At 43.4% G+C, this 22,186-nt stretch overlaps 3 protein-coding genes across 7 annotated transcripts; 1 reads left to right on the top strand and 2 right to left on the bottom strand.

Annotated features, from left to right (window-relative positions):
* Window positions 1-1,598: 1,598 nt before the first annotated feature.
* Window positions 1,599-4,552, bottom strand: cebp1 (CCAAT/enhancer binding protein (C/EBP) 1). Its single transcript, XM_083697488.1, has 2 exons — window positions 4,317-4,552; window positions 1,599-2,345 (listed from the first exon to the last, which is right to left on the bottom strand). Exons 1-2 carry the CDS (start codon window positions 4,521-4,523, stop codon window positions 2,037-2,039), a joined length of 516 nt encoding a protein of 171 aa, XP_083553614.1. The 5' UTR covers window positions 4,524-4,552; the 3' UTR covers window positions 1,599-2,036.
* An 843-nt stretch (window positions 4,553-5,395) lies between these two features.
* On the top strand, window positions 5,396-9,693 carry ngdn (neuroguidin, EIF4E binding protein). 2 transcript variants are annotated; one of them, XM_083673377.1, is made up of 11 exons: window positions 5,396-5,464; window positions 5,703-5,762; window positions 6,190-6,261; window positions 6,380-6,517; window positions 6,966-7,050; window positions 7,143-7,200; window positions 7,295-7,407; window positions 7,633-7,807; window positions 8,390-8,540; window positions 8,851-8,911; window positions 9,266-9,693. In XM_083673377.1, the coding sequence occupies exons 1-11, from the start codon at window positions 5,441-5,443 to the stop codon at window positions 9,283-9,285; spliced, it is 957 nt and encodes a 318-aa protein (XP_083529503.1). In that variant the 5' UTR covers window positions 5,396-5,440; the 3' UTR covers window positions 9,286-9,693. The 2 variants fall into 2 exon arrangements, with proteins under 2 accessions (XP_083529503.1, XP_083529502.1); XM_083673376.1 differs by having other exon boundaries at window positions 5,397-5,464; window positions 7,143-7,195; window positions 7,290-7,407.
* A 1,220-nt stretch (window positions 9,694-10,913) lies between these two features.
* Window positions 10,914-21,850, bottom strand: pabpn1 (poly(A) binding protein, nuclear 1). Of its 4 annotated transcripts, XR_014554523.1 has the most exons (8): window positions 21,395-21,850; window positions 19,533-19,641; window positions 19,233-19,300; window positions 18,344-18,450; window positions 17,449-17,536; window positions 16,181-16,335; window positions 12,216-12,475; window positions 11,287-11,401 (listed from the first exon to the last, which is right to left on the bottom strand). XR_014554523.1 is itself a non-coding variant. In XM_083681175.1 (7 exons), exons 1-7 carry the CDS (start codon window positions 21,527-21,529, stop codon window positions 11,209-11,211), a joined length of 855 nt encoding a protein of 284 aa, XP_083537301.1. In that variant the 5' UTR covers window positions 21,530-21,850; the 3' UTR covers window positions 10,914-11,208. The 4 variants fall into 4 exon arrangements, 3 of the variants coding, with proteins under 3 accessions (XP_083537301.1, XP_083537303.1, XP_083537302.1); XM_083681175.1 differs by lacking the exon at window positions 12,216-12,475 and having other exon boundaries at window positions 10,914-11,401; XM_083681176.1 differs by having other exon boundaries at window positions 11,258-12,475.
* Window positions 21,851-22,186: the final 336 nt, after the last annotated feature.

The following is a 22,186-nucleotide window of genomic DNA, read 5'->3' as shown; positions in this document are numbered from 1 at the left end:
AGTGGATTGTTTGCAACAGTGTGCTTATTTAGCAATGCTTCAGTTTCAAAATTCAATAGTAATGGTTTAATGTCTTTGATATATAATATATATTATATATTCTCTCTCTCTCTCTCTCTCTCTTTCTCTCTTTCTCTCTCTCTCTCTCTCTATCTATCTATCTATCTATATATATATATATATATATATATATATATATATATATATATATATATATATATATATATATATATATAATGTACTAACCAAGGAGAGTCTTGCTTGATTGTTAAATCAAAAAGTATTTATATCAGTAAGTGGATGTTTCTTGTAAAATAAAAGTAAAAGTTTGTATAAGAGGCTTTATAAGAGGAAGTTGTTTAATGTTAATTAAGCCACCATAACAGAACAAGTGCTTTAAAATCCTATTTTCTCTGTAATTTTCCCTGTTGCAAAATACCCCCTCCATTTATTGTGCAGTTCAGAGCATAGTATATCTCTTTCAAACATACTAGGCGTTGAGTAACTTGGGATGAGGTGAAATACTGTTTTTCTTTCATCATTCTGTGGAGACGTTGCAGTCCTGGGACCACAGATTGCCCCACAGAGGCATCGATGGTCATTTCAACATCTGCAGACATGTGAACTTTGCAGCCATAAGAACATAACTTCTAGCACACAGTCATAACTATCCAGCCATCTTTCTTTCACTTTCTCACTCTCTCCTTCACAAACGCAAACATAGGAGACACTCACACAGGTCACTCCTAACTCTTTCTCACATAGTCAAATACTAACCGTGACCCTTTCCAGAATAGTGTCCATAGAAAAGGAAAACAACATGAACATACTGGATGTCATGCTACTTCACATTTATATGTAAAAAAAATCTCAATGTTCCAGTCAACAGACCTTCATCTGGGTGAAGAATAGTGTCCATCCCACAAAGCCACTCACCCATTTTTATTTGCATTGTTGTCATACACTGTAAATACATAGACACACTGTGTTCAATGTGTAGCTCAAGTGGAGGCCTGTGGCCCCTTGTTTCCTATCCATTTGTAATCGTCGCCACAGTAAGGCTCGAGTTCTCTGATGCTAATCTCTTGTCTCTGTTCCATGATATGTTGAAATCTTACCCAGCTTACATAGACGGCTCTGCTTATTCTCCATGAAACCCCTAAGTCACGGTGTCTGTTTGTAACGGCATTGGCAGACAGTGAGTGTTAATACTGCGCTGAAGAGACCAAATAGTAGGAAATTATTAGGCACATCTCATTCTGACTCGTTGAGTCATAACATGAGACATGTTAGACGTAAAGCAGTAAGGAGAGTGGGCTAATGTACATTCTATCAGCTACAACTAAATACAGACAATTGATGTATTGTATTCACTACAAACTTTTGATCATTTCAAATGTTTGTTTCTTCTAGATCTATTATTGGTCCATATTATTAGTACCTGAAAATCGAATACAAAAGACAAGTGGTTGAGACTGATCCATAGAAAATGTATTTTATTCAAGAAATGTTAATTGATGAACAGTATCATTCCATATTAATCCATTTAGTAAAGCTTTCTTTCACAACACATTTACATTCCTCTTTAATCAGTGGTATTACTGGTACTACTACAAAATCCTAGTAAATTGGCACACAACAGTTAAATTGTATTTTGTGGCTAATACATCTCATTGAAGCCCATACAAACCATAGGATATTGGGTAATCAGGTTGAGCAACATCTCTTGCCATGTAATTTCTAAGAAAATACCAGGTAGGTAGTGTTCTTAAATCTTTCATCTCATTAAAGACAATACAGGAATTTTAAATCACTTAAAACTCCTATTTGTTGACTTGACAGAAACCCACAAGTTGGGCACAACTTGTTCGAGGGAGTAACCCAAGAAAGAACCAAGCTGCTTTTTACAATCATGATTGTAAATGTACCATATTAACACAAAAGAAGAATATACCTCAACTATACTTCACATCTATTTAAAAAAAAAAAAAAAAGTTGCTTTCATACTTGGCTAGGCTTAGTTGCTCACTTTCTACTCAGCAGCTGGCGGCGTTCTCACTCATGGGCCGTAGGTGGCGCTGTGATAAGATGTGCTTGAGAGTGTCCAGTTCCTGTGTGAGTTGCCCTATCAGGACCTGCAGCCTGTGGTTCTCCTCCTGAAGCTGCAGGGCCCTTTGGTGTGTGAACTGGATGCGCCGCCTGGCCTTGTCCCGGCTCTTCCTCACAGCGATGTTGTTTCTCTCCCGTCTCAGACGGTACTCTGTGCTGTCCTTGCTGAGGCCTCTCTTCTGCATGGAGTTACGCAGGGGGCCAGGGGGAGGGGGCAGGAGGAATGGAGAAAACCCCTGGAGAACAGGGACAGTAGGTGGGATGTAGGGGAGAAAGACAAACACTGTGGTAATGTAATAATACAGTGCATTCGGAAAGTACTCAGACCCCTTAAGTTTTTCCACATTTTATGTTATGTTACAGCCTTATTCTAAAATGGATTCAATTCATTTTTTCCCCCTCATTAATCTACACACAATACACCATAATGACAAAGCCAAAACAGGTTTCTAGAAATGTTTGCTAATTTATAAAAAAAATAAAATAATGAAATATCACATTTACATAAGTATTCAGACCCTTTGCTATGACACTCAAAATTGAGCTCAGGTGCATCCTGTTTCCATTGATCATCCTTGAGATGTTTCTACAACTTGATTGGAGTCCACCTGTGGTAAATTCAATTGATTGGGCATGATTTGGAATGGCACACACCTGTCTATATAAGGTCCCACAGTTGACAGTGCATGTCAGAGGAGGTGACCAAGAACCCAATGGTCACTCTGACAGAGCGCCAAAGTTCCTCTGCGGAGATGGGAGAACCTTCCAGAAGGAAAACCATCTCTGCAGCACTCCACCAATCAGGCCTTTATAGTAGAGTCGCCAGATGGAAGCCACTCCTCAGTAAAAAAGCACATGAGTTTGCCAAAAGGCACCTAAAGGACTCCGACCATGAGAAACAAGATTCTCTGGTCTGATGAAACCAAGATTGAACTCTTTGTCCTGAATGCCGAGCATCACGTCTAGAGGAAACCAGGCACCGCTCATCAGTTGGCCAATATCATCCCTACCGTGAAGCATGGTGGTGGTAGCATCATGCTGTGGGGATGTTTTTCAGTTTTAGGGACTGGGCCTCAGACTGGGGCTATTTGTTTTTTATGTCCATGCACCAACCTCGTCAAGTCAATTTCCTGTATGTGCAAATATACTTGGCCAAATAAAAGAATTCTGATTCTGAGGTTCACCTTCCAACAGGAAAACGACCCTAAGCACACAGACAAGACAGGATGGTGGTGGTAGCATCATGCTGTGGGGATGTTTTTCAGTTTTAGGGACTGGGCCTCAGACTGGGGCTATTTGTTTTTTATGTCCATGCACCAACCTCGTCAAGTCAATTTCCTGTATGTGCAAATATACTTGGCCAAATAAAAGAATTCTGATTCTGAGGTTCACCTTCCAACAGGAAAACGACCCTAAGCACACAGACAAGACAACGCAGGAGTGGCTTCGGGACAAGTCTCTGAATGTCCTTGAGTGGCCCAGCCAGAGCCCGGACTTCAACCTGATCAAACATCTCTGGAGAGACCTGAAAATAGCTGTGCACTGATGCTCGCCATCCAACCTGACAGAGCTTGAGAGGATCTGCAGAGAAGAATGGGAGAAACTCCCCAAATACAGGTGTGCCAAGCTTTTAGCGTCATACACAAGAAGACTTGAGGCTGTAATCACTGCCAAAGGTGCTTCAACAAAGTACTGAGTTAAGGGTCTAAATACTTATGTAAATGTGATATTTCATTTTTTAATTTTTAATAAATTAGCAAACATTTCTAAAAAACCTGTTTTGGCTTTGTCATTATGGGGTATTGTATGTAGATTGAGGGAAAAAAATTAATTGAATCCATTTTAGAATAAGGCTGTAACATAACAAAATGTGGGAAAAGTTAAGGGGTCTGAATGCACTTCATACTTTCCGAATGCACTGTATATGCCATTTAGCTGAAGCTTTTATCCAAAGCGACTTACATTGCAGTGAGTGCATACATTTTTTAGTATACATGGTCACAGCAGGAACCAAACCCACAACCTAAGCATTGTCAGCACCATGTTCTCCCAACTGAGCCACAGAGGACCACATGTAGATCATAGGTCTGTGCACAAATAGAGCATAACATATTGCTGAATTCCAAATCAATCCTCTGCGTGCTATAAGCAGTAGGCTATGGTGAAAATTCCATTTGGATACACTAGACAGTTTACAGCTCACATACCTGCTGCACTATGTGATTGTGTTGGCCTAAAGTCTCTGTGGTTGGTGTGCTATGGGAGGGTCCGTACGACAGGTACGACAATCCCATCATCTGCTCCGCCACTCTGTCACTGCCAGTCCTGAGCAATCCCTGGCCCTGGCCCTGGCCCTGGCCCTGGCCCTGAGCCCCCAGAGGCTGGCTGTACAGAACCCCGTCCATCTGAGGCATGCTATTGGTAATGAGGGCTGGATTTGAGGTACTAGGGTTCTGCGCCAGCGTGGTTGTAGAGGGAGAGCAGGTGTGATTAAAGGAGGAGAACGGTACAGAGGCAGAAGGATTGTACCCCTGAATCACGGAAGGCTGCTGAGATTCGGACATCTGTTGGGGTTTAGACACACAGAATGTTAATGAATTACATCACTTTCAGTGCTTAATAATAATGGTAAAATTGTTGTTATGCTATAAAACACTGAAGGAACTGCTGCAAATAACAGGAAACATCAAAACTTTTCCTAAAGAATATTGACTTACCCCTGAACCTGCGTTCTCTGTAATCTCTTGTATTTTTCTGAGTTCCTCTCTCAATGTGGCTGTTCTCAAATGGTCTAAAGAGACAGGTACTCCTCTCTCATCACCACACCATCACTTCCTCTACCCCCCCCCCTCTCTCTCTCTCTCTCTTTCTCTCTCTCTCTCTCTCTTTCTCTCTCTCTCTCTCTAACTCTCTCTGTCTCTCTCTAACTCCCTCTCTCTTCCTTTAATTCGTTCTCTCTCTCTCTCTTTCTCATTTTCTCTCTCTCTCTCTCTCTTCCTTTAATTCGTTCTCTCTCTCTCTCTTTCTCATTTTCTCTCTCTCTCTCTCTCTTCCTTTAATTCGTTCTCTCTCTCTCTCTCTCTTTCTCATTTACTCTCTTACCCTTTTTTACATGACACAAAATCGTCATTTTTATATTTTTATTTTTAAAACATTGGGTTCTGGACTTGGTATTTCTGGATATAATATACTTTAATATACTTCAAATAGCCATATATTGCCAAGTATTGTTTATTGTGTGTATTATACATTTTCCAGAATCGCAATGCTTTTGACACGAGAAAACGCACGAAAACTGTATTTGTCCCTTCACTGCTTCCGTACTTGCAAAATGGCGGCTACCTTCAGTGAAAACGTGAGTTTTGTTTTTGATGTGTTTTCATGTCATATAAAGTTATGCTTATTTGTTATTCACAGATGCAATATGACGTTCCAAGGAACATAATATTCTCTTATAGGTGTCCCCCTGCTATTTATTATTACAGTTTTTCTGGCTACTGCTGTCAGATAGCTATCATGTGTGTTGCATGTGAGCTATTTTTTAGCTAGTAAAAGTAGCTATACATTTTATTGTTATTGCAATTTTCTTTCAGGATTTGATTGATATTGATGGTCCCAATGCAGTGCGCCAATTGAACAGTCTCACTGAACAGGTTTGAAATATATATTCTCTACTCAGCTTCTCAACCAATACAACTACGGCAACATGAGGCTACTCTCTAGACTATCTATGCTCAGATTTAAACAGTGTAATCTGGTTGATGATTGTATTTAGGGTTATTTGCCCTATTACCAGTTCTCACATCTCCATTAATTTTGTAATACTCTGACGTACAGGAGATACAATTAACGTCCGAGTGAGTACTGTCTAACAACCTATGGAGTCCGATATCATTGCTAGTCTTATATCGTTGATAGTCTCCCGTAGTTGTTGCGAGATGCTAGCTTGCAACATTGAAGAAAACCTGAAGGAAAAACTTAATTCTGTTTTGTCAGAAGTGTGCTCTATACGCAAAACGGGAGACGGGTGTCCTGGCCATAGAAATATAATTAATCTTCTATGGCTATGTTCTATCCTAGGTGGCTGGAGTTACAAGTCATGTTCGAGATCTGCTAAAGAGGGTCCAAGATGGAGCATTCCAAACTTCAAAGGTATGGAAGGTTCACTAGAGTATAGAGATATTGCAAGCATTTCTATGGACTATAAAACTTCCAATACTGTTGTGTATGCTTCTACTGTGTAATGTAATTGTATCCCACTCTCTTCCAGGGCTTGTCATTTCTGGACCTGCGATATCAGCTTCTGTTGTTTTACCTGCAAGATGTCACTCACCTGATTAGCGTCAAATCAGAGGGTGGTAGTTTGAAGGAAAATGGCGCCCTACACAGATTGGTCACCGTTAGAACAGTAAGATCATGATGATAAATGAGAATTATTTTTCAAAAGATTTTTTTTTCACAAAGTTTACTCTGTGGATTTATCCTCTTTAACCATGCTAAATTCAGCTGGTGGCCCACCTTGGATGTGGCAGCCTAAGAGTGAAAACTATTGACTGATGATTATGACTATTATCAATTGTTTAATAACTGTATTATGGGGCACCTGACACACAGATGTCTAGACAAGTGGGAACATGTTAGAATAATAGTGTAGAATAGAATGCTCTAATAATAATATTATGACACTTTGGCCGCAATCTTGAATTTGGGGCCAAATCTAGGCTGGCCCACTCAGGGCTAAAGATGACTACAAACACTGAGAAAGCTATGACAGAACTCCAGTATTTCTTTGGCTAGGACCTGGGATAAAGGCCTGAAAAGGAAGTGGATTGTAATATGTAATACTCTTCTAACAGGTCTTGGAGAAGATGCGTCCTTTGGACCAAAAGCTGAGGTACCAAATTGATAAATTGGTGCGTACTGCAGTGACCGGAAGCTTAGGTGAGATGCAATCCTGTGCAAATGTAGCAGACTTTAATTCAAATCAAAGTGTGTTTGTGTGTACTAAAGAGTTTTCATTTGATCTGTTACAGCTGAAAATGACCCACTGCAGTTCCGTCCCAATCCAGAGAATCTGCAAAGCAAAGTAAGGTCTAGGGTCCTGTCTCTGTGTGCACAATCCATATTACATTTGACAAGATGGCTATTGTTCTGGTGTAATATTTTGTTATGTTCCATAGCTCAGTGAATCTGAGGACTCTGATGATGAGGATGACGGAAAGAAGGCAGACTCTGATAAAAAAGAGCCCTCTAGTGGCAAGAAATATGTACCTCCCAGGATCGCCCCTATGCACTACGGTAATGTCATCATTACAGCTGTCCTGTTACCTCACTCCAGTTCTATGATAGTCATAGAAAACCATGGTAGTTCTGTTTTAAAGTAATTGTACACTGTTGCAATATGCTTTTGTGTTTTTAATCATTATTGTCTCTGTATCCATTTTGAGCTGCAAGTGGTGTATGAAAAGTTCAACGAATGCGATGATATTGATGCATTTTTGTCCCCCGCTCCCCGTCCTACAGAGGGAGACATGACGGAGGCGGATAAGAAAAAGGAGCTGGCAGACAGGCAGCGCCGTGCAGCCCTGCGCAGTTCTGTGATCCAGGAACTCCGGCAGCAGTACAGTGACGCCCCGGAGGAGATCAGGGAACGCCGGGACTTCCAGACGGATCGGGAGAGCCGGGAAGAGCTGCACAGGTCAGGATTATTATCACATCAGATCAGACACAGATGCTGTGCCCGATTCTCTCCCCTTTCCCCTGAAGTGTGCAGTTGTGCACTCACCAACAGGGACAGCAAAGGGGTCACCATCTGAACTCAGCTGAATTTCAAATTTACCCCCGGCCCTCACTCCCTACCGCCGAGATATGTATGTTGTAAGATATGAGGATTAGATAGGTGTTAGAAATATGGTGAAAGTCCCAACCAGCTAAAAAAGTGGAGCAATTAGCATATTGCTTCTATCTATCTATCTATCTATCCAATACTATCTACAGAGGTGCCTAGAGAGAAAAGTAGACACTTTATTTGCTGCATCATGTACACAAAAGCACAGGACAAAGACAGTTACATACAATATGATCAGTTCATTCCACAGTTGGACATCCGAGTTACTTTTTCACCATTGTTTGTTGTATTGTTTTAATGTTCAAAATGTGTATTTTTAGTTTCGCACTGTGGTTAATCTGTTTGTAACATGATATTTTCTCTGTGCAACCGTAGACGTAGTACAATATATGACAGCAACAACACCTCCTGAATGTCTCTTCTCTTCTTCAGGAAAAACTTTGAGGAGTCCATGATGGTGCGTCTGGCAGTGCCCCGGAAGGAGAGGAGTGCCAAGAAGAGAGGCATGCTGGGAATGTCGGGTCAACTGAGCGGCATCACTCGGTTCAGTGACATCACAGCCCTGACGGGTGGCGAAGCACAGGTGAGCAGTACGCTGCATCTCACCTCTTTACCAGCCAGACATAGGTCAAATATGTCACACTTGATTTACTTTGCATGGTGCAGTGAAATCAACAAGAGTAGTTAAACATTTTTAACTTCAATCTTAATCAAGCACACCTCAAATACTAATACAATAATTATACTTAATAAACAAATATAGATTTGACCATATGCGTTTGACCCAGGTCTGCTCCCAGTCACTGCCTGATAACATGCAATGGTCAATATTAGGCAGAGTGGAGATTTATGTTCTAGTGGATAGTTCTGACCTTTGCCGTTTCATCCCTCAGGATGTGGATAATCGACCAAAGAAGAAGAAGAAACTGATGAAGAAGAAAACTAAAAGGAGAGGTGAGTCTATTAGACCCGTCCAGAAACAAGTGTCAGTGTCAAGCGTCTGCTAAGTGTCAAAAATTTACAAAATGCTATGGTTAACAACGCTAAGGTTGTGGGTTTGATTCCCACTGGGACCATATATACTGAAAAATGTATGCACTCACTGCAATGTAAGTCGCTTTGGATAAAAGTGTCAGCTAAATGGTGTATATACAAAACAAAATGTTGTCTATTTAATATAATATATGCCATTTAGCTGACACTGCCACAGAGGACCATTGAGAACCAATTCATATTTGAAATGACAACTGCAGTACATGGCAATCTTTATTGTTACGACGTGTCTGTAATCACCAACGTCCTCTGCAGCATTCAAGAAACACAGATAGGATTGAAGAATGGACCCCTGAGACCACAGGAGGCTGGATGGAGAATGGCGTTGTTAAATGTGATGACCTACTGGAGCAGCAACTGGGATCACATTCATTTTTACTGTGGATGATTGGAATATTGTGTATACGGCTTGATAATTGTATGCTTTTGGAAGCTATTGCTTTTACCACATGTATATCCCATTAAACACTTGTGCTGATCTTGTTCTGCCTTAAAACTGCATTTCTGAAATGTGGGTGACTTACAAATATTTGCATCATGTGATGTTGGTCTGTTTACTAGATGCAATGCGTTTGCTGTTACCTAATCAGTGTGGTGTGGAGACTGGGGACAGGCATACATTGTCTATGCATACTCATGAGATCCCAGACGGAACATCACATCTATATGGAAATAAATGTATATCTGGCAAAGATTGTTTCTTTTCTTCCAAATGGAAAAGGTCCCCCAATTTAAATTTCTCATTGCTTTGACACAAAATGTTGAGCACCTTTTGCAAAACAGTGAACACAACTGTCTACAGAGGATATTCTCCAATGCTTTTTGAGGACAACACGAAGGCTTGAATGAGACTAAAGTTAAACTGACAATCAGTCCAATGACAAATGATATGAATAGGTCGTCAGTAAGGTAAGTCATGTATTTATTTTATTTTTTTTTACAGTAAAACAATGTGTTGTTGTTGCAACTACCTACTGGGTACCTACTTCTTCAATGCATTTTATTTATATTTATAGAGCAGTAACAGCAATACAGGAAAAGATGGTACAACGTCAGCGATTTTTCCATCTTTGTTTACAATTGAAAACCAACCTGCACAACGCAAATTTCATCATATTATAGTTTTGCGTAGCCATACATCCAAATCAAGTTGTTCTTACGCCTCCTTCGGAGGTCCGGAGCATTTTTGATTATCCAGTCTGGCTTGTATAATCTGGACAGAGCGACAGGAGAATGTGCTCGCAATTTCACTGGATGTTACATTCCAAGAACCCTCCCCCACGTGCCCATAGGATGGTGGCTGGTTGTTATGCGAGTCCTCTTTTCCGACCGGGTAGAACTATTTTGCGGAGAGTTGGCGCCTATGCTAGCTTGCAACATTGAAGAAAACCTGAAGGAAAAACTAATTCAGTTATTTATTTTGGAGCTCCGTCCAAGCAAGGTTTTGGATTGACGTGTCCTGAGGCGCCATTCATTTCTAACAGGTTTCCACCTCTTTGTAGCTACTTTCTGCAAAGGATTTCCCCAAGGCTTTCCGAACTAGGGAAAGTCTCAAGGCAAGTCATAATATGACTCAAATGGGCCCCTAAACAATGAACAATTATTGCTGTCTAAAATAACCAGTTTGCTAGAGGTACAGAGGGGGACCATAAATCACTGCCTCAAAAAAATCAGAACAGACTAGCACATACAAATGTCATTTTTACACAATGTCTTTATTTTATTTGTTTCTAATTACAGACTCATGGGTTAAAAATAAAAAATAAAAAAAGCAAACTTTTTTTTTTTTTTTGATCAAACCCACTCTCTCTCCTCAGCCCCCCGCCCCCCACCCCCCAATTTCCCAAAAAAACCAAACCTCTCCACACAAACCCACCCCTTACCCCCCCTAAAATAAATGCTCCGCCCCGCTCCGTTATTAAGTTAACCAATGCCAGTAGCCCCCCTTGTAGTCTCCCAGACAAGCCGTGACTGCACTGCGCACCGTCAGAGACCGGGCTGGGGCACTAGAACCCCTCCCCACCCCTTCTCTGGTCCTTCCTTTCTCACTCTCACACAGCAGCTCTGCAATCTTGGCTTTAGTTCTGTATATAAATTATGTGTGGTGGGTTGGTTGTGTAGTGTCTGAAGTGTTGTGTGTGTGTGTGTGCGCGCGCGCGCATGTCTGTGTCTCTATGTCTGTGTGTGAGTAAGTAAGCTCAACGTTTGTTGTAGTAAATGCCACCCGCGGTAGGTCTGTGGTCACCCTGACCCCCTCCCCCGCCCCCCCACACAGACAGGATGGGGTGAGTGTGCATAGCGGGTGCAGAGAGAGAGAGAGACGCTGCTGAGACATTGGGGGGCGCCGCAGCCACGGGAGGAGGGGTAGTCAGCCTCCACTGGTCCTGAAACCTGAAACGACAAGAAGTGGTCTAATATACAGAGAGAGGAGAGGGGGAGAGAGAGAAGATAGAGAGGAAGAAAACAAAAAAGAGGGACATAGAGAGATGGTGAAGGGGTGAATGGAGGGAGCAGCACAGAGAGGCAAAAGGGGCGAAAAGGAGGAGACAAAAGTTTGAGGCCCACAAACAGAAGAAGAAGAAAAATGGAAACGTTGGCAAAGCTTCTGGCCATGCCTTCTTGCAAGTGAACGCTATGGGCTAAAAAAAAAAAGGGGGGGGGGGGGTACAATTGAAAAAATAGAAGAAAAAAAAAAAACTTTGAACACAATACTGAACTGCAGCCACTGTCAGAATGACCAGAGAGGAAAAATACTGAACACAGGAGCGCATGGGATGAATACCAGCAAGGGAAGATGGTAACAAAGGTGATGAGAGTTAAGGGGAGGAGGAGGTTGGGTTGAAGTGGGTGGCAACCGGTCAGAGAACAGAGACAAGGGAATATGATACTCCAATACCAACCACAAACTTTTTAAAAAAAAAGTACAACATTCTTGCTATTGAAAGGTTCACATATGTAAGGAAGGTACATTAAAAAAACAACAAAACAGATTTCCTTTCTTGTTGATGTTTGCTTTTGTTAAATTTCAAAAATTGCAAGCAAGGGGGGAGGGGGGGGGGGGGGCTGTGTTGTGGGTGTGAGGGCTCACAGCCAGACAAAAGGACACACGTCTGCAGCCTGAGATAACATCATCTTCTCAAAAAAGAAATGCCACCAATTCTCCCCCCCCCCCCCCCCCCCCATACACAGCCATCTTATACCTTACCAGGGTGACGTACCACCTTCGCACACGCACGCTCACACACAATCGCACACTGCGGCCAGTCAGTCTGTCCAGGAGAAGTTTTTTTTTGTCTTTTTTTTTTTTTTTTTGTCTTTTTTTTTTTTTTTCTCTCTTCTGGTTTCTCTTCCTTTATTGGGGGACTTTTCATTCTTTTTTTGGTATGGGGACAGGGGGGGATGATAGTAAGGGGGGTTGGGGGGTATTAGTAAGGGGAATACCACGATGTTGTTCGCCCTCGGCCCCTGGAAAAGAGAGAGAAAAAGAGGGTGAGTTTTTTTTGTTTGGCTTAAGACGACGGACACCAATTATGGGTGTAGTATGTGTGTGCGTGTGCTTGCAGGTAGAAAGGGGGCCTGTGGTGAGATCTCAATCCTTGGAAGTAAACTGGGGAAGAAATAATTTACGCATAGAGAATGTTTAGGTATACACAAATTCCTAGAAAGACATGTATACCATCTTAACGGTATTGTGCCTTGTGTCTTCTACGTGTTGCGTTACCACAATTTAAATAAGAATGAATAAGAATGGACTACAGTGCAGAAAGAAAGCTGCTTGGCCAACAGTAAAATGTGTCTGATTCTCAGATTAAACAGGTATTATAGTAGTGTCTGGGTGTGGGGGGATAGTGAAGGCACTCTCTCCCTCTTTCTCTCTCTCTTTCTCTCTGTGAGAGTGGCTCCTGAGGTCGCTGTTGGAAGAGACATCACCCCACAAATACCCCCAGCAGAACCAGGAGTGAGTACACACACAGCAGACTTGACTGACCCAGTATCTTTCCTGACACAACCTGGGAGGACTGGACTGCACAATTTTGCCCCCTCTCTCCACACACACGCTAAAAAAAAACCACACCACAATACTTTTGCCACACCCACACAAAACACCCACACAAACACCCACACAAACACCCAGTGGCCACAAACACAGGGGACACACCAGCGCTGAAACCAGTGGTTAGATACTGAAGTCAAAATCAGGCTGCAGGAATGAACCCTCCATTCTGGAAGTGAAGGCTATGGGTGTGACCGAGTGCCTAGGGCATCTGTGGGTGAATTCTAATTTGCCTCCTAGAACCCCCCCCCCCCCCCCCCCCCCCCCCCCCCCCCCAGACATTCCTGTAGATCTGAACAGATCGGACGAGTTTAGTAATCGCTTCATCTTTGCTTCTTATTAGCTAAGTGGAATGTAAGCCATAGTTCCCATGTCTATCCAGTGGTCCTTTCAGATCTACAGAAGCGCCCAGGGGGAAACGGGGTAGGATCTCAAAAGGGGGTGGTTCATTTGGAACTCTGCGTTTGTGTTAAATGAGCTTACACTCGGTTTGTTGTCCGCGCAACAAGGTAGAGCACAAAGCTGACCATTTTGGCCCTTCCAATATTTCAAATTTAATTCGAATTTCAGTATGAACTGCCCAAACGTCAATAATTATCACCCAGAAGTCAGGCAGGCTGCCATCCTGTCGTTGGAGCAAACCTGTTTTAGCTCCCCCCCCCCCCCCCCGCCCCAACAGTGGCCAAACTGTAACGAGGCTATCAGCTAATCTCTGTGCATGTGTGCATAGGAGTGGTGTGAGTGAGGAGACAAAAGAACTGGAGAGAGATTCTGACAGCTATGGGAATCCTTTTAACTCACAGGATGTGAGATTCATTCTTCTTCTGTCTGTTACGTTTACACTGAAGGCCAGATTTAGCCGACTAAACGCTGGCACCTTTGTCATTTGAGACGACTCCTCCCAAGGGAATACGTGTTTTTTTTTTGTTTTGTTTTTTTAAATAGGTTTCATGCCAATGTGAGACAAAACCAATTCTATGCATATTACATAAGATCTAATTCTCTTGGTCTAACCTTTGTTCGAAATCCCATGTTTTATTACCTCTTGAAAATAGCAGGGGCAAACACCTCAGAAATCAGGCCCTTACTACTTTCTCTTGATCCTCTACGAGAATTTTTCAATTGATAGACTGTTTTATCAGAGGCCCCCCTCAGAGGTGATAAAACACTAAAAAAAATTACCAATTACAATAACGTCAATCTAGGTGAGTTGAAAAGGCTAGTGCATTGGTCAAAATCTCTCGGTGCATGTGTGACAGGGGTGAAGATGCTGAGTATGTGTTCTATAGTCCCTCCCTTTCTCTCAGCAACACTTATAAAACATTACATGGAGGGGGGGGCCCCTCACAGAGCTCCACCGTGGGGCCCACCCACACAGAGCTCCACCGTGGGGCCCGCCCACACAGAGCTGCATCGTGGGGCCCGCCCACACAGAGCTCCACCGTGTCGCTCACTCTATGACTCATCACAGGAACCCCCCTCTCACCTCACACTGAGAGACACAGCAGGACACACACTCCAGGGAGACACACCAGACTCCCAGTGCACTGCGCTTTGATCCACTCCAGGTTTTACGTACATAGGGGGCAGGCTTTTGTACAGATTGAAAACAAATACAGATGGATAGAGACCAGGGAGGGGCTTTTAAAAGGTCACAGGCAAAACAAAGCTCTGGAACTACTGATGCACCAGGGGAACTAACCTACACACACACACACACACACACACACGATGAGATGGAACACAAGATGAAAATGCTTAATACACCTTCCAACATTAAAACAAGCAACTGATAGGTTCAGTGCCCCAACATCTACTAGACTAAACTATAGAACAATAAACAAACTCCAAAACCAAAATTAACCCAGGAATGTACGTATGAATCTACACACCTCTGAACCAAAACATCAAGACTCTCAATGACTCAAATGAATTGCAAAACAACAAATAAAACAAAATCACTGGACAAAAAAAACACAAAAAAAACACCATGATCTCAGAGCCCCTTTTGCCTGTCACCTTTTAAGGGTCACTGATGACCCTGCCGCAGTGAGGGGAGACACACCCCCTGTGAGCAGTGTGTGTGTGTGTACACACACAAACACATGTAGCGCTCCAACTCGTACAAAGAGCCTGCCACTCATGCATGTACAGCCTGGGCAGACCGCACTGCCGTGCACAAAGAGTTTGGCTGCCTCCACTGAAACGGTTGAAGGGTGGTACCATGCATGCAACAAGCCCACCTGACCCCTGAAATAACCTGCCCTGGTACAACCCCCACCTGACTCACCTTCCGAGTCCTCTGACCTCTGTATCCTATCGGCGTACATCTCAAACATGCAACAGGCTCCACCTAACGACACCCGACTGACCTTGTCTAACCCCGCCTAGCTCTCACCTTAACTGATTAAAGCCTAGGTTTGATCTGTCTGGGAACTGCCCCTAAAAATGCAACCTCCCTTCCTTCCTTGAATTAGGAAGAGCCCGTGCTTCCACCCATCCAAAAGTGTTAGTTTGATTACATCAATGGAGGAAGGAAGGAAGGGCAGATGGGTGCAGGTATTCAAATAGGGCCCTTTCCTCCTGCTGCACTAGTCTCCGGATACATATTCACCCCCAAAAGAACGAGTGAGTAAAATGGGCTTCGAAGATGTTGAAATCATCCTCCAATCCCAAACCGGCCAGTAGTCCCCCATAAGCAATATGGTGGTAGCTACAGTTTGCCCTCTGAAGGAGGTGGCACTTATGCCATGTTAACTTACAACTCTCCAATCCTATAGATCTACACAAATGCATAAAGGTAGGAATTTGGGCTCGATTTAGGATTCAGGGAAACCCTTTCTTCCTCCCCTCCTCCACACCAATTTCATCCTCCGTCTACCTTCCCATTACATTACTCACTGTTCACTCATTCCTTTCCCCCTAAAACCCACTGCTTCACTCAGTCTCCCCCTCTCTCTGGTCTACTTGCATACCCTCTCTTCCCCTCCCTCCCTCCCTCCCTCTCTCAAATATCCTCACCCTCCCCTCCCCTCCCCTGCCCTCCCTCCCCTGTCAGGTAACGGCCGGTTGGGCTGTCTCTCAGTCTCAGGGTGTGGGTGTCCCGGCTGGCTCACCTGAAGGCCCGTCCTCTGCCTCTGGGTGGTGTGTAGCCACTGTAGTAGCGTGCGCGTGACGACGAGAAGTTCCCTCCCCGTGAGCGGAAGCGGGCCCGGGGGAACCCGCGGTCTGTGGTGCTGATGCCTGGCCTGTTTGTTCTCTTCGCGCCCACCTGTGTGTGTGCGTGTGTGTGTGTGGGGTGGTGGGGAGAGACAAGCCACAGATTAGATAAAACACAGAAGGTGAAATGGAATTGATCCTTGTGAACCCTGTCTGATTAGGGCATTGTTTCTCAACTCTGGTCTTTGGGTAAAAAAAACTCCTTCTTCTAGCATTGTGACTGCCTATGGCCCCTGGTCTGAGCATTGATTACTTTATCTTATGACGAATGATGGATCGATGATTGACTTACTTAAACAAATGTATTTGTTGTAAGTCGCTTTGGATAAAGGCGTCTGCTAAATGCCATAAACGTAAAAATTCAAACTTCATTTAGTAGCTCAGGTGTTCATTTCCTTTAACCACAGTGCACATCTGGCAAGTATTGGAGACAGGCTATTGCTGGAGACCAGCGGTTATTCTATTTGGCACACACTGCTTTTGCCCAACTGCTCAAGCCCGGGATATAACATAGCTGGATATATCATATTGATATATATAAATATCCACCAATGTGATTATCACAGCTGAATAACAGTGCTAGTTATACACAGTACCAGTCAAAAGTTTGGACACACCTTCTCATTCAATGGTTTTTCTTTATTTTTTATTATTTTCTACATTGTAGATTAATATTGAAGACATCAAAACTATGAAGGAGCACATATGGAATTATGTAGTAAACAAAAAGTGTTAAACAAACCAGAATATTTTTTATATTTTAGATTCTTCAAAGTAGCCACCTTTTGCTTTGATGACAGCTTTGCACACTCTTGGCAAGGTGTGTCCAAACTTTTGGCTGGTACTGTATATGTATGTATGTATGTGTATATATATATATATATATATATATATATATCCACCAACGTGATTAGCCTACAATAAATCAGTTACAAATCTGATTAATCTTTGATAGATATGGTAATTTATTATTGTTTCCATACAGATCTGCCGTAAAAGAGACGTCAGATTGAAGAATACATACCGGTAAGGTACACGTTGCGTACATACTGGTAAACTATTTATTTTTAACCAGTGTTTATTAGGGACCAACGCTTATTTGTTTCAATGTCTTTTTTGGAAGTAACCCTCTCACTGAGGGCGAGTCCTCTCCATCTGTCCTCACCTTAATCTGCCTCCCTCTGAACAGGGACTCGTCCAAAGCCATGGCCGTCCTCACAGACTCCTTGTCTGAAAACTCGATATAGGCAAACCTGCAGCAGCAGCAGAAACATAGTGAGTGTTAATTGACTATTAGAGAGCAGACCTCAGGAAGCAGAGAACCTTTATACTGTTGAATTAAATATTAAAACAATATCACAATACCCCATTATGTTTTTTCCTCATGGTTACCGACATGCATGAAGGCAGATCGTTTGCGGATAGTTTGACATTGAGTGGTGGGGAAATCAATACAATCTTCTGATGATGTGTGGTGCTGTAATTAATTAATGTTGGGAGTTATTGCACTGGTAATGTTAGGCTGATGGACCCTGTGTTAGTCACGACAAGGAGACACAGGCCTTTTGAGGACTCCGAAATACTAGCAGAGTTATGACAACTTTTTTCTTCTTCTTGATAACTTGTTTCTATTTGCATGCGGAAAAGTAGGACCAAATGTGCGTCACTCTCTGAATTTGAGCTCTTCTGAGCTGTTTCCTGCTCTTGAGAGGCTTGATATCTACCGGCCCAGGGCTGTGTTCAGTAGGGCTGTGTTCAGTAGGGCACAACTTTCTGGAACACCTAAAGATAAATGTATTGTGACACGCCTCTCTGGCATTCACCATAAGGAATCATGTCAGCTTTATTCATAGAAAGTAAACATGCACACACCTATTCCGCCTTGAAGCCATTCCTAACCTAACGTAATTTAACTGGTCAAAGCAAGCTTTCCGCTGCATTGCTTTCACCAATCCAATTGTTTTAAGGAAGGGACGATTGATTATTCTTTGAAATGTATCTTTCTAACTTGGCCTCAGCCAAGTAATAATAATAATAATAATAATAGTAGTAATAATCACCCTTTGGGATGCCCTGTGAACTTGTCACACAGGATGGTGACTCTGTTGACGGAGCCACAACCGTGGAAGTGAGCCTCCAGCTCCTCTGCCGTGGCACCATAATCCACCTGCACACAGACCACACAATGGTGAGACACAGACACACACAATTTGCATCCAGGATATAATGTATCAGGGTTCGCCCCAGGAGTTCTGAACAGGGTGGCTCTGGATTGCATGATCAAAACCGACCGACTCGCATTTCACTCACATCAAAATACAGCTAAAACGCAGAGAGACATAACACTTTCGCTTTAAAAAAATATATATATGTTTTTTAAATATGTTTTTTTAGGGCATTTCTGCTTTATTGCGATAGAGACTAGAGTAGAGATTGACAGGAAGGATGGGAGAGAGAGAGGAGGGATGACATGCAAGATAGGTCGAGGGTCGGAATCGAACCAGGAACCTTCCGATTACGTGGTAAGCACATTAGTGTGCTACGCCACTAAGGGCCCCAAGCTTTCGCTTGGCATTCAAAGACAGTTGCTCTGTCATTACTAAATATTAGTTTCATCATTGTGGCAGAGCTGCGGGGAGAACCCTGTGTACAATGTAAAAAGATAGGCCTAAAAGGTGCGAATTCCACACCTTAAATAAATTAAACAAAACGACAACCAAGAGAATGAGAGGGGGGCGTTCAGTGGCGTAGCACACTAAGGCACATACCATATCATCGCAAGGTTCGATTCCGACCATCGACCTATCTTGCATGTCATCTCTCCTCTCTCTCACCCATCCTTCCTGTCAATCTCGACTATCTCTATCCTAATAAAAGCAGAAATGCCCTAAAAATATATCTAAAAAAAAAAGAAAGAAAAAAGAATGAGAGGCAGAGGTGAAGCCTTACGTTTCCAACGTAAATTGATCTCTGGTCAGCCTCCATCTTCTCCTCAATGGACATGATCACGGGACCAGCTACAGAGGACAGAACATTACATCCACGAGAATTAGAAATGTTGATTCTCTTCAAACAATCATTCGTTCTTTCTTCCTAAAGCCAACCATATCCTCCCCATTTACCCTGCTACCCCCCCCCACACACACACACACACACACACACCTGGTGGAGGGCTCAGGTTCATCTGTTTTTCCTACATCTCTCTCAGCCTCCACACACACACATACACACACACACACACACACACACCTGGTGGAGGGCTCAGGTTCATCTGTTTTTCCACCTCGTTCTGTAACTCCTTCAGCTTCTCCGCTTCCTCCTCCATCTCTCGCACCCGAGCTTTGATCGCCTCCAGCTCCTGCAATAAGCAACACACACACACACACGCCACAGTTAGCAGGGTCACCACACACACTGACAGTAAAACATAAATGAATAAATTCATCCTATTCATCCATCCATGCTGGATAGGAACCATGACACAGCAGTCCACTTGAAATCCTGTAGCCTGAACTGACCCGGCTCCTGCACTGGCAGATGAGTGGAACAGCCTCGCACATGACCACTGGGCTGGGGGTCTTTACAGCAGACTAGTCCATTTAGTCACCATTCATTTCAGACTGCCCGTTCAGCAAGAACCCCCCCCCCACCCCCCTCCTGCCCCAGTCATGGACAATAAGACAGTGGCACATTACAAAGTGCTGCTGGGTGGGATGGGATGCTGTGGGATGTGGGATGGGATGCTGCTGGGTGGGATGGGATGCCGTATTAGGTGAATGCCTTGTGGATGGCAACAGTCCTGACAGTGCTGCATTGCAGCGCAGCGAGGGTCGCTCCAGTTCCATCCCTGGCTTATACTGACATACAAAGCCATGCCACTCCATTCACGCAGTCCAGGTCTAGAGGGTGGATGAATGTCACACAGTGTCCTAACGGATCACACCAACAAGCTATACACACCAATTCAAGATGGTCTCTTCAAGAGGGAAAACACATTTAAATTCATGGCAAGGTCTGCACATGACCCTAAACGGTGACATTACAGATGCGTGGCTGTGTTTTGTCGCATATTTAGTGTGTTGTCGTTCCTCCCAATCCCTCTCCCCTTTCTGCAAATATCCAAGGATGCTAGCCCTGCCCTGAAATACCGCACCCCCAATCTTGTGCGCACACAACTTATCTTAAACACATTCCATGCCACAACCCACACGTGCACGTTTACATTTGTGTTGATGTACACCATGGCTACACAGTCGCTTTAATTCGTGAGATTATTGACAATCCTATTTTTTTTTTATATTTAAGATTACTCGTTACAAAGATGGATGTCCCTAATTACAATAATGTAGAATAACCATTGCTGATGTCGAGGATGGATTTGCCAGATGCATATTATCGTTAGTAAGCTCTCGTCATCTCCATCCCCATCATTATCAAACCTAATGGCCAGCCAATTGCCAGAGCTCAATGTAACTAGCTAACGTTAAAAGCAACTGCCGCATACATGCTAGCTAGATATTTAACAATATTTATGATTTACGGAGCTTGTTCATCGTGAAGCTGACTGACCGGTAGCTGGCAACACATTTAAAAGCTTCTACAACTACTATTTTATATTCATAATCATGTTCTGTATGCGCATCAGCCCTTAAATTCCAGCAGCTCTGTCAGTGTATGATATTCCAGAAAATAAAGGAGGCGTGTTTACCGTGAGCTCTCGCCGTGTCTGCGGATAGACTCGCACTGCGGCGGCTAATGGCGGCCTGTCCTACCCTCGCCCCTGTCTCCTACATCTCCGTCTCACATTTTCGCGATGAAGATTTTTTTCCCCCACTAGGTCGACAGCTCTAGCGCAGAGAAACTACCATCGCCGCTGCGCCAATATGGCCGCCAGAACCACGCATGTCACCACCCATTTATACTGCACTGCGTGAGCCACAATGGCGGTTATCGACCGGGCGATAACAGTGACACTAATTTACCATAGCATGTGATATTATAATAAAGCTAATTATTATTATTATAATAAGTCATTTAATATCTTACTAACTAAATGTACTGTCCAAACTCTGAAGTCACGTTTTGGGGAATAAATGATGCCCTTCACTTACCGGGTCCTCAATAGCGGATTCTCCCTCTTCTAAACCCGGTTCCTCATCCCCAACACCCGGGTCTTCCAGCTCTGGATGTCCAGGGTCTGAGTCCAACAGGGATTCATCCGTCAGTCCGTTACCGAACTCCGCCATCGCCCAATTCCCGCTGCTCCGACGCGCCTCGTGGCTAAACCAACGTTACAGGCCCCTACTCACACAGGGGGTAGAGTGAGTGGGGCGAAAGAAAAAAAACGGCGGAAAACGCCGCTCAGGAAAGTTAAAACGAGAGATAAAAGGCCAGCTTCGATTTTTAGCCACTATTTAAACCGGGTTCCACGTAGACTAGACCTATGGAATACCAGGCTATCTCGGTTGAGCGTCGCTAATCACAAATACACAACCAATAGCTTGTTTACATGAGAAATATATATAAAAGCGAGGTTTCTCTCCGCGAGCACCGTGTCCCTCAGTTCAGAAATGGAAGCTAGAGGCGGGGTTACGTCTCACTGCGGGCGTAAACTCGTAATATTATTAGTCGAGGAGGATTCTCGGCAAACCTCCTTTGTGTTTAGGAAGCGCCCATTGGGTTTCTGGGAGGACATTTCAGCTTCCGCTTCACAATTCTACCTCGAATTCGATTAGATTTCTGTCAGTCAGCTTGGACACTCCCCCATGGCTGGTGTGACACAAATTCCATTTGGTAGATGCTTCAGTTCACCTCCTGTAAATCCGGTTGATCAGACTTATTTTTTTGATGACCTTTCTTTACCGATAACAACCCATTCAACACATTCCACATTTGCTTCAATT

This window comes from Argentina silus (assembly GCF_951799395.1).
Source record: "Argentina silus genome assembly, chromosome: 1".
Taxonomy (NCBI): domain Eukaryota; kingdom Metazoa; phylum Chordata; class Actinopteri; order Argentiniformes; family Argentinidae; genus Argentina; species Argentina silus.
Note: the sequence above shows the minus strand (reverse complement) of the source record. Positions and strands in the feature narration are given on the sequence as shown.

What these genes read in the sequence shown, in the direction of transcription:
- cebp1 (XM_083697488.1), bottom strand. Translation starts at nt 4,523, where the DNA reads ATGCCTCAGATGGACGGGGTTCTGTACAGCCAGCCTCTGGGGGCTCAG. An exon ending in ACAATCACATAGTGCAGCAG is followed by an intron (nt 2,346 to 4,316) that starts GTATGTGAGCTG and finishes CCTGTTCTCCAG; the next exon opens with GGGTTTTCTCCATTCCTCCT.
- ngdn (XM_083673377.1), top strand. Translation starts at nt 5,441, where the DNA reads ATGGCGGCTACCTTCAGTGAAAAC. An exon ending in TGAACAGTCTCACTGAACAG is followed by an intron (nt 5,763 to 6,189) that starts GTTTGAAATATA and finishes GTTCTATCCTAG; the next exon opens with GTGGCTGGAGTTACAAGTCA. An exon ending in GATTGGTCACCGTTAGAACA is followed by an intron (nt 6,518 to 6,965) that starts GTAAGATCATGA and finishes CTCTTCTAACAG; the next exon opens with GTCTTGGAGAAGATGCGTCC.
- pabpn1 (XM_083681175.1), bottom strand. Translation starts at nt 21,529, where the DNA reads ATGGCGGAGTTCGGTAACGGACTGACGGATGAATCCCTGTTGGACTCA. An exon ending in AATCCGCTATTGAGGACCCG is followed by an intron (nt 19,642 to 21,394) that starts GTAAGTGAAGGG and finishes TGCTTATTGCAG; the next exon opens with GAGCTGGAGGCGATCAAAGC. An exon ending in TCAGAGGGAGGCAGATTAAG is followed by an intron (nt 16,336 to 17,448) that starts GTGAGGACAGAT and finishes GCACACACACAG; the next exon opens with GTGGGCGCGAAGAGAACAAA.